The sequence below is a fragment of the Anguilla rostrata genome, chromosome 4, assembly GCF_018555375.3.
Source record: "Anguilla rostrata isolate EN2019 chromosome 4, ASM1855537v3, whole genome shotgun sequence".
NCBI lineage: Eukaryota > Metazoa > Chordata > Actinopteri > Anguilliformes > Anguillidae > Anguilla > Anguilla rostrata.
The window spans coordinates 67,218,851-67,228,693 of record NC_057936.1 but is presented as its reverse complement, the minus strand read 5'-3'; the positions used below and the strand labels follow the sequence as shown (position 1 = coordinate 67,228,693).

The 9,843-nt window shown below is 47.0% G+C and overlaps 2 protein-coding genes across 2 annotated transcripts in view; one reads left to right on the top strand and one right to left on the bottom strand.

The window, feature by feature from the left end:
- spata18 (spermatogenesis associated 18) overlaps positions 1–1,061 on the bottom strand; it is a 9,449-nt gene extending 8,388 nt beyond the window's left edge. The window contains exon 1 of the mRNA XM_064333951.1: positions 715–1,061. Coding sequence (XP_064190021.1) covers positions 715–801 — 87 coding nt within the window. The 5' untranslated portion in view covers positions 802–1,061. The remainder of the gene's footprint in view (positions 1–714) is intronic.
- Positions 1,062–2,979: 1,918 nt separating this feature from the next.
- Positions 2,980–9,662, top strand: sgcb (sarcoglycan, beta (dystrophin-associated glycoprotein)). The gene is made up of 6 exons (XM_064333950.1): positions 2,980–3,122; positions 4,573–4,782; positions 5,071–5,256; positions 6,284–6,475; positions 6,759–6,890; positions 7,549–9,662. The coding sequence occupies exons 1-6, from the start codon at positions 3,108–3,110 to the stop codon at positions 7,756–7,758; spliced, it is 945 nt and encodes a 314-aa protein (XP_064190020.1). The 5' UTR covers positions 2,980–3,107; the 3' UTR covers positions 7,759–9,662.
- Positions 9,663–9,843: the final 181 nt, after the last annotated feature.

The window sequence follows — 9,843 nt, the reverse complement described above, 5'->3', positions numbered from 1 at the left end:
TAAAATAAGTAGTAAACAAGCTTTAACTGCTAGTTTACCAAATAGAGTTGTGTTATTGTCATGCCGAATGTGCATTTTCATTCAGAACTCCCGTTGCCGAGAACGCGTTGGGGCGTGCCTGAAAACACAGTTTACTACGTCTCGAGGAATGGTTCCGCAATCGCCACGGCAACGGGCGTCCATAGCAACCAAACTTTGTCCGAAAATCAATGTAATCAACAAGTGAATTCAGTGCGATTAATACACCAAAACAATTATCACGGCAGGTAGAAATCCAGTTTTATCACGTATGTAAAATACTGTACGTTGCCTTGCCATTTAGCTAATAAACCACATTTATGATTTCTTAACAGTTTCTTTATGTTATTTGTGTGGCTATGTAGCCTAACGTTGCAACGACTTTCGTAACAAGATATAACTTAAATGCTATTTCCATTATAAATGGCCTAGTCTATAATGCATTAGGCGTATTTTTCATACGCATCTTACTGTGCATGTGTAGGCTAAAGGTTTCCACATTATATAGTCTAGACTGAAGAGCGTAGCTATACTTGTAGCGTGTAGGAATTCATATGCTACAGTAGGCTAGCCAAGCACTTTTCAGTCCAAAGCATGCCTATTCATAGTTCAGTTAGCAATAGCCTGTATTGATGCTTTTGGTATAACCTAGTTAGTAACAAGCCGTCTGAAGCAGCGAAATAATTAATTACTTACATGGTAGTCCTTGTTCCAGGATTCCAGTTTATCCTGCAGAACGCTGAAGGATGAAGTATTCACCAGCCTCCTTAGCGTCTCAGCCATGTCTGTTCAACACTATAATCCCACAAAAATCTCCAGGACGCCCCGAATCGCAGGGACTTTAATCCCGCCCGAGTGCGCGGGTGTCAGCGGCGCGCTCTGTATTTATACGAGGTGTGTAAACGCAGCCTGTGGTCGTTGGCTTTCCTTTGGTGCCACGGACGCCACGCACCCCTTTTCAGTTGTAGCAACGCCTGTTTTCCCAAGAACCGAGTGCAGGAATTCCTGTTTACTACTCTCTTCATTCATAGGTAACGTGTGTGCTGAGCATTTCGCGGATTGTATTCTCAAAGTGTCCCACGGACCTCTGTGATGTAAACGAAACCATTGAAATGTCACACTGTCAAACGACACACGGGGATTCGATGTCAGATAGAGGCTCCAGGAAGGTTTCTTGTTGTTTGTTTCGATACACAGTGAGCCAGAAAAAATTCAATATTGACATGCATTTATTATTATTATTATTATTATAGTAATAATAATAATAATAATAATTATTATTATTATTGTTATTATTACTATAATTATAATAATAGTAGTAGTAGTAGTAGTAGTAGCAGCAGTTGCAGTAGCAGTAGCAGTAGCAGTAGCAGTAGTAGTAGTGGTAGCAGTTGCAGTAGCAGCAGTAGCAGTAGCAGTAGTAGTAGCAGTTGCAGCAGCAGCAGTAGTAGCAGCAGTAGCAGTAGTAATAGCAGTAGCAGCAGTAGAAATAGCAGCAGTAGCAGTAGCAGTTGCAGTAACAGCAGTAGAAGTAGCAGTAGCAGTAGCAGTAGCAGCAGTAGCAGTAGTAGAAGCAGTATTCTCAAACTCTGTCATGGGGACCCCTGTGTATGCCCGTTTTTTTACTACAATTGCAAACTCAGTTTTAACAAACTTTTCATTTTCCTTAATTAAATTAACGACTTTGAACCAATAATCTCCTAATTGGTGAAAGTGTGGACACATGGCCTCGAAAACTAACAAATTTGGTAGATAACGAGGGGCTCGAAGACAAAGAAAATGATGAAAGAGCCAAACATGCACTGTGTTCACAAGTTCGAGGACAAAAACATGAAAGAACTGAGTGCCTATGTTCAGACCCTTAACTGTGCAAGAGGCTGGATGGAACAAAACCCAGCATACACAGGGGTCCTCCAGGACTGACTTTTTGAGAACCAAGGCATCGCTGGCCCACAATGCACTTACACTTAGAGTCAGCTAAGTGTTGTGACACAACGATGCAATCCTATTGAGAACAGTAGTAGTACTAGACTTGAAGCAGCATCAGTAATAGTAGCAGAAGTTGTAGTAGCAGTAGTCTTAGTTATAGTAGTAGTGGTAGCAACAGCGCTGGTAAGCCTAGTAGTTGTAGGCCATTACGCTGGTTGTTCTTATTTAACTTTGTGCATTTAGAAATTTGTTTTATATCCATACACACATTTATTAAATGTATATTTAATAGAAAATATAGTCCTAAACTGTAAAAAGGAAATATTTATTCAAAGGATTCCAGTTTAAATCCTCCCTATCCCTAAATAAATTATAAGTGAATAAACAGCCTACACGGATACGGAAACTAATAACTCTAGTGCTATAATTAACTCAGGAAAGAAAAGCTGTATCCGAGGTGTTTGTTTCTAAATTGAGGAAACCCCGCGGCGGTGTGCTTGGCGTTGAATCGCTTTAACTAGACGCGTTTATGGCATTCCGGGGCTCTGGCTCTCCGCCTGTCCTTCCTTCATTTGGCTTTTTAGGCCATGTTTCCGTTGCTCGCCTGTAAAACGCGTACATTTTTTTTACAGAAAGCTGTGACTATCCATGTTTCGATTAATATACATTGATTGTTTGACTGTTGTTGTTCCATATTTTGATATACGCCCTGTACGCAGACCATTAAGCGTCACACACATGGCAGGACTCATAACATCCATAACACACATACACCGTGTTTCAGGACCAGTTTTAGAAAATTGTCGTCTGTCCGCGCGCTCCAAGCCCCGACCCCTGTCCTGAAAATATCAATGAACACATTCCTAATCTGGACTCTCCTTTGGGTACCATCATCTGAGTCGCTCCCATTAGCGAGTTTTAGACAGGGGTGAACCATATGCGAGCGCCGATTAAACGTATTGAGTGATTTTAACACACTCCACATTTAATCTGTATTTCTTTTCCCGCATATTTTTAAGTATAATTTGAAAGGTCTGAAATTTGTTACGGGCTCAGATTGGCGTGGTGGTGGACCCTATTTTCCCATACAGAATGGCACATTCCGCTGGCTGTCCGGAGCTGTCAAACGCCAGCAACGACAGCCAGGAGAAAGAGACACTATGGCGTCGGAACAGGTCTGTTTCAAAGGAAAGACTTTGTCTTCGCTACATGTTCGGAACGCGCGTTTTTATAATCTTGTTCCACCACTACTTGATCAACACATCAAGTGTGTTACCTTCTAGCCTATCTGTATTTGGCTCAGGACTTGGGCGAATGGGGCGGCCCAGTAGCTAAATAAGGAATAGCGGTTTTGTGCCGTTTTGACCATGGAAAAAATGATTCCAGTTGTTCTGAACACTTACAGAGCAGAGTAGTCCGAACTACTGTACAAGCTGTGCATTATGTGTCAAAGAAGCACGTTGCTAATTGCCACTTGTTTTTCTGGGGAGCTTGCGTTTACGTTTAAAAATGCGTTTAATTTATTTTTAGCATGCCCTGTACAACAGCAGTGCAGGCGCAGCTGAGTAGGCTAGCAGCGGAATGCTGTGGTTGATAGCGAACATTCTGAGCGCGAGCTGGATTGTTACTCTTTCTGGGTGCAGTTTTGTTGCTGCACTGTTTTCATCCTCATTGCGTTTCGCGTTGGGGTAAGTCATATGTCTTAAGGTCGTGTCCAGACTACGAGTGACTTAATCGTTTCCGTTATTAATGACGTAACGCCGTGAGGTCTTTGTTGTTGATGGCTGCGTGTTATTGTTGGTGAACATAACCGCGGCCGTCTTCGTATTGTATGTTTGGGCGCGTTGACATATCAGAAGTTATATGTTCAAATATATAATCGCAATTTTGAAGTTATTTACATTTCCAGTGTGTCGTCTGGTCCACTCTTGGTCGTCTCTGTGCTGTGAGGCATTAGGCAACTGGGGAACACTGTTTAGGGTTAAGTGTATACGCAGTGCGTGTGTGAGTGTGTGTGTAGGAGAAGTTCAACTGTTAATGGGCCATGTGTGTGTGTGGTTAGGAGAACTCTAACGGGCCAGTGTGTATGTGTACTGTATATGTGTGTGTGTAGGAGAGCTCTAACAGGCCAGTGTTTGTGTGTGTGTGTAGGAGAGCTCTAACGGGTGTGCGTGTGTGTGTGTGTAGGAGAACTCTAACAGGTGTGTGTGTGTGTGTAGGAGGGCTCTAACGGGTGTGTGTGTGTGTAGGAGAACTCTAACAGGTGTGTGTGTGTGTGTGTGTGTAGGAGGGCTCTTAACGTGTGTGTGTGTGTGTGTAGGAGAACTATAACGTGTGTGTGTATGTGTGTGTGTAAGAGAGCTCTAATGGGCCAGTATTGTGTGTGTGTGTGTGTGTGTGTGTGTAGGAGAGCTCTAACGTGTGTGTGTGAGTGTGTGTAGGAGAGCTCTAACGTGTGTGTGTGTGTGTGTGTGTGTGTGTGTAGGAGAGATCTAACGTGTGTGTGTGTGTGGGAGAGATCTAACGTGTGTGTGTGTGTGTGTGTGTAGGAGGTCTAACGTGTGTGTGTGTGTGTGTGTGTGTGTGGGAGAGATCTAACGTGTGTGTGTGTGTGTGTGTGTGTAGGAGAGCTCTAATGGGCCAGTGAAGAGGTCTATGCGGGAGAAGGCCATCGAGCGCCGCAGTACCAATAAGGAGCACAACAGTAACTTCAAAGCGGGGTACGTCCCCATAGAGGAGGAGCGTCTGCACAAGACCGGCCTACGGGGACGCAAGGGCAACCTGGCCGTCTGCATCATCGTCCTCCTCTTCCTCCTCGCGCTCATCAACCTCATCGTGAGTCACGCACCTCCCCTCCCCACACATACCTCTCAACTGTAAATACACATACTTCTACCTGCATACACTCCATCTGTACTGACATATACCTGTATATGCATACACTCTACCTGTACTGACATATACCTTTATGAATTGCCTTTAATTTGAGATTCTCTCTCTCTCTATCTCCCTTTCTCTCATTCTCGTCCTCTCCCCCCCCTCTCTCTCCCCCTCTCTCTCTCTCTCTCTCTCTCTCTCTCTCCCCCTCTCCCTCCCTCCCTCATTCTCTCCCCCCTGTGGTAGATCACACTGGTAATTTGGAGTGTGATCCGGATTGGTCCTGATGGTTGTGACAGCATGGAGTTCCACCCGAGCGGGCTGCTGCGTTTCAAGAAGAAGGCGGACATGGGCGTGGTCCACCCACTGCACAAGAGCACGGTCGGCGGCAGGAAGCATGAGGACCTGGTCATCACAGGCAACAACAACCCGGTACCCCACAAACAGCACACACTCAACCCGGTACCCCACAAACAGCACACACTCAACCCGGTACCCCACAAACAACACACACTCAACCCGGTACCCCACAAACAGCACACACTCAACCCGGTACCCCACAAACAGCACACACTCAACCCGGTACCCCACAAACAGCACACACTCAACCCGGTACCCCACAAACAACACACACTCAACCCGGTACCCCACAAACAACACACACTCAGCCCGGTACCTCACAAACAACACACACTCAACCCGGTACCCCACAAACAACACACACTCAACCCGGTACCCCACAAACACACACACTCAACCCGGTACCCACAAACAACACACACTCAACCCGGTACCCCACAAACAGCACACACTCAACCCAGTACCCCACAAACAACACACACTCAACCCGGTACCCCACAAACAACACACACTCAACCCGGTACCCCACAAACAGCACACACTCAACCCGGTACCCCACAAACAACACACACTCAACCCAGTACCCCACAAACAACACACACTCAACCCGGTACCCCACAAACAGCACACACTCAACCCGTACCCCACAACAGACACACACTCAACACCGGTACCCCACAAACACACACACTCAACCCGGTACCCACAAACAACACACACTCAACCCGTACCCCACAAACAACACACACTCAACCCAGTACCCCACAAACAACACACACTCAACCCAGTACCCCACAAACAGCACACACTCAACCCAGTATCCCACAAACAACACACACTCAACCCAGTACCCCACAAACAGCACACATTCAACCCAGTACCGCACAAACAGCACACACTCAACCCAGTACCCCACAAACAGCACACATTCAACCCAGTACCCCACAAACAGCACACATTCAACCCAGTACCCCACAAACAACGTACACTCAACCCAGTACCCCACAAACAACACACGCTCAACCCGGTACCCCACAAACAGCACACATTCAACCTGCTCAACACAACCTTCAGTGAATATGTGTGTGTGTGTCTGTAGGTGGTGTTCCAGCAGGGTTCCACCAAGCTCAGTGTGGAAAAGGACAAAACGTCCATCAGCAGTGACCTTGGAGTGTCCTTCACTGACCCCCGTACTCAAAACACCTTCTTCAGCACAGACTACGAGAACCACGAGTTTCACCTGCCCAAAGGGGTGAAGGTGCTCAACGTGCGGAAAGCATCCACTGAGCGGGTGGGTGTACCAGCCTTCCACACCCTCACCCCACCCAACCACACTCTAGCCCCACCCCAACCACCCCTTACTCCACCCAACCGTGCCCTCAACCCACCCAACCACCCCTAACCTCACCCAACCATACCCTAACCCCACCCAACCACACCCTCACCCCAACCAGCCACACCCTAACCCCACCCAACCACACCCTCTGCTCCTGATCAATGCATATTCCTCCCTCCCCCTCCCCCATCATTTCTTCTCTTGGTTGAGGATGACCTGTTCTGTTCTTCCTCCTCAGATCACCAGCAATGCTACCTCAGACCTGACCATCAAAGGTGAAGGCAAGGCTATCATCCGCGGCAACGAGGGCGTCTTCATCATGGGCAAAACAGTGGAGTTCAAGATGGGCGGAGCCATCGAGCTCAGGGCTGTGAGTGCAGTCATACAGTGTGTCTATCATAGCACACAGCTGTGAGTGCAGTCATACAGTGTGTCTATCAGAGCACACAGCTGTGAGTGCAGTCATACAGTGTGTCTATCCGAGCACACAGCTGTGAGTGCAGTCATACAGTGTGTCTATCAGAGCACACAGCTGTGAGTGCAGTCATACAGTGTGTCTATCAGAGCACACAGCTGTGAGTGCAGTCATACAGTGTGTCTATCAGAGCACACAGCTGTGAGTGCAGTCATACAGTGAGTCTATCAGAGCACACAGCTGTGAGTGCAGTCATACAGTGAGTCTATCAGAGCACACAGCTGTGAGTGCAGTCATACAGTGAGTCTATCAGAGCACACAGCTGTGAGTGCAGTCATACAGTGTCTTTTCTATCACAGGATAGCAACACACAGCTCCCACCCTGGTACAGAGCAGCCATTTTACAGCTGAGATGGAGGGGGGGGGGCACTACAGGGCAGACTGAATTTTACTGGGACACGGGAAACCCATTCTTAATCCTCTGAAGAGGAAGTTTTTTGGAATTTAAAAAAAAAATCATATTTGTGATCTCACACCTAAATGGTTAAGGATGATAATGATGATCAGTAATGATGGTTATTCTGCAGTAACACTCCCCCCCCCCCCCACACAGGAGAACAGCATCATTCTGAATGGGCTGGTGACGGTGAGCCCGTCTCGGATCCCCAACTCGTCGGTGGGGGGGGGGGAGCTGTCCTACAGCGAGGGGGTGGAGCGCTACAAGCTGTGCATGTGTGCAGATGGGACCCTCTTCAGGCTGCAGGTCCTGTACCAGGACATGGGCTGCCAAACCTCCGACAACCCCTGCAGCCCCGCCCACTGAGCCCCGCCCACCCAGCGCTGCCATGGAAACCACACCCGCACACGGCAGGATCAACCTCTGCGCAGTGGAGCGCACACACGCACGCACGCGCACACACACACACACATATACACACGCACACACACGCACAACCACACACGTGCATACACACGCATATATACACATATACATACACGCACAACCACACATGCACGCGTACACACACTCACACACATACACACACACATGCAAATACAAAGCCACTCACTTGATAACTGCTCGGCCAGACTGCAATGCTTTCTCCATTTTTCCCCGTGTACAGACAGAAGGTCTCCCTGTTTTCTTACTGCATATTGATTTGAGAGGGGGGGGAAAGTACAGAATTATTTTTGTATTTGTGAATAAATTACTGTAGCAGTTTGACCCACCCGGAGAGCCCCTCTGTCAGGCAGAGAAGCTTCCGGAAGGCTGGTCAGGGTGGATTCCTGCACAGAGGAGCAGCAGTTGGTCTGTTTGTTTGTAAAGATGCTCGTTCTCAGGCTTCCCAGCCCGGCTCATCCTCAGCTCCATGTGTTATAGCGCTGGAGACGGAACCGGATATCAGTGCAGCCGAACCGGTTCAGAGCTCTGCTCTCTCTAACTCCACTCTTTCACTGCGCTAGCTTCATTTCTGCTTCCAAGGGCACCACTGTACTTAACATATACTGCACAAACTGATGCTGTCCTCATCATCAGACTGAACTTTTCACTATGCTGTCATACAGAACCGTGCCCATTGGCTACATGCAAATGCAGGCCACTGTCCATATTAGCTACATGCTAATGCAGGCCACTGTCCATATTAGCTACATGCTAACACATACCACTATACACATTAGCTACATGCTAACACAGGCCACTGTGCACATTTGCTACATGCTAGCGCTGGCCAGTGTCTGCATTAGCTAGATGCTAATGCAGACGGCTGTCCACATCTGCATTTATATATATCTTTAATTGCCTGATGCTCTGTGCAAGATATGCCCCCACCTCATTAGCACTGTCTGTCCACCTGTGTGATATTTATAACTCAAGGGTGTCAGAAAAGACTCTGGCGCCCCCTAGCTGGCATCTCTGAGCCCTAGCAGGGGTTTTGCATGAGTGAGGGGAGAGCATGGCTTCATGAAACCAGAAAAGGGCGGGGCCTTCACACATTATCAGTGACAAACTGATTTCAGTTAATCGTAGTGTTTCCATCAAAACAGTGTTCTTGCTCACACCCCTTAATGAGTGTTCAGAAGATGCACAAGATTGAAATGTTTCAGCATCAGTATAAGACAAAACATTCAGTGCTAGGAACACAGAGAATCTTGTGTATTTATAATATCTGTGGTATTCCTCTCTCTGTGGTGGATTATTAATGCCTGAGAGGACAGATTATATATATATATATCCCTCTCTGTGGTGGATTATCAATGTCTGAGAGTTCAGATATATATCGCCTTCTCTGTGGTGGATTATTAATGCCTGAGAGTGGACATATATCCCCCTCTCTGGTGGGTTATTAATGCCTGAGAGTGCAAATAAATCCCCCTCTCTATGTTGGATTATTAATGTCTGAGAGTGCACATATATATCCCCCTCTCTGTGGTGGATTATTAATGCCTGAGAGTGGACATATATCCCCCTCTCTGGTGGATTATTAATGCCTGAGAGTGCAAATAAATCCCCCTCTCTGTGTTGGATTATTAATGCCTGAGAGTGCAAATAAATCCCCCTCTCTGTGGTGGATTATTAATGCCTGAGAGTGTTGTGTAAAGGGCAGTGGGTTCTGCTTTGACTCGTCTCTGACTCCACACAGTAAACTGTACAGGGAAGTAGAGTGGAGATCTCGATCTGCCCTCATTAATAATGTAAAATAAATAAAGTGCCATGTTTGAACCTCAGCAGTGTGTGTGTTTCTCTCATTGTCTCTGTTCAGCAGTCTGTCACCTGTCACCTGTATTAAACAGTTCTGCCTCCAGCTCAAAGGCACCTGGAGATGATTCCAGGGTGAGTCATCCTGAATAAGACACAGGTAATAATACAGGTAATAAACCCTACAGGTAATGCTTACATGTCAGGTAC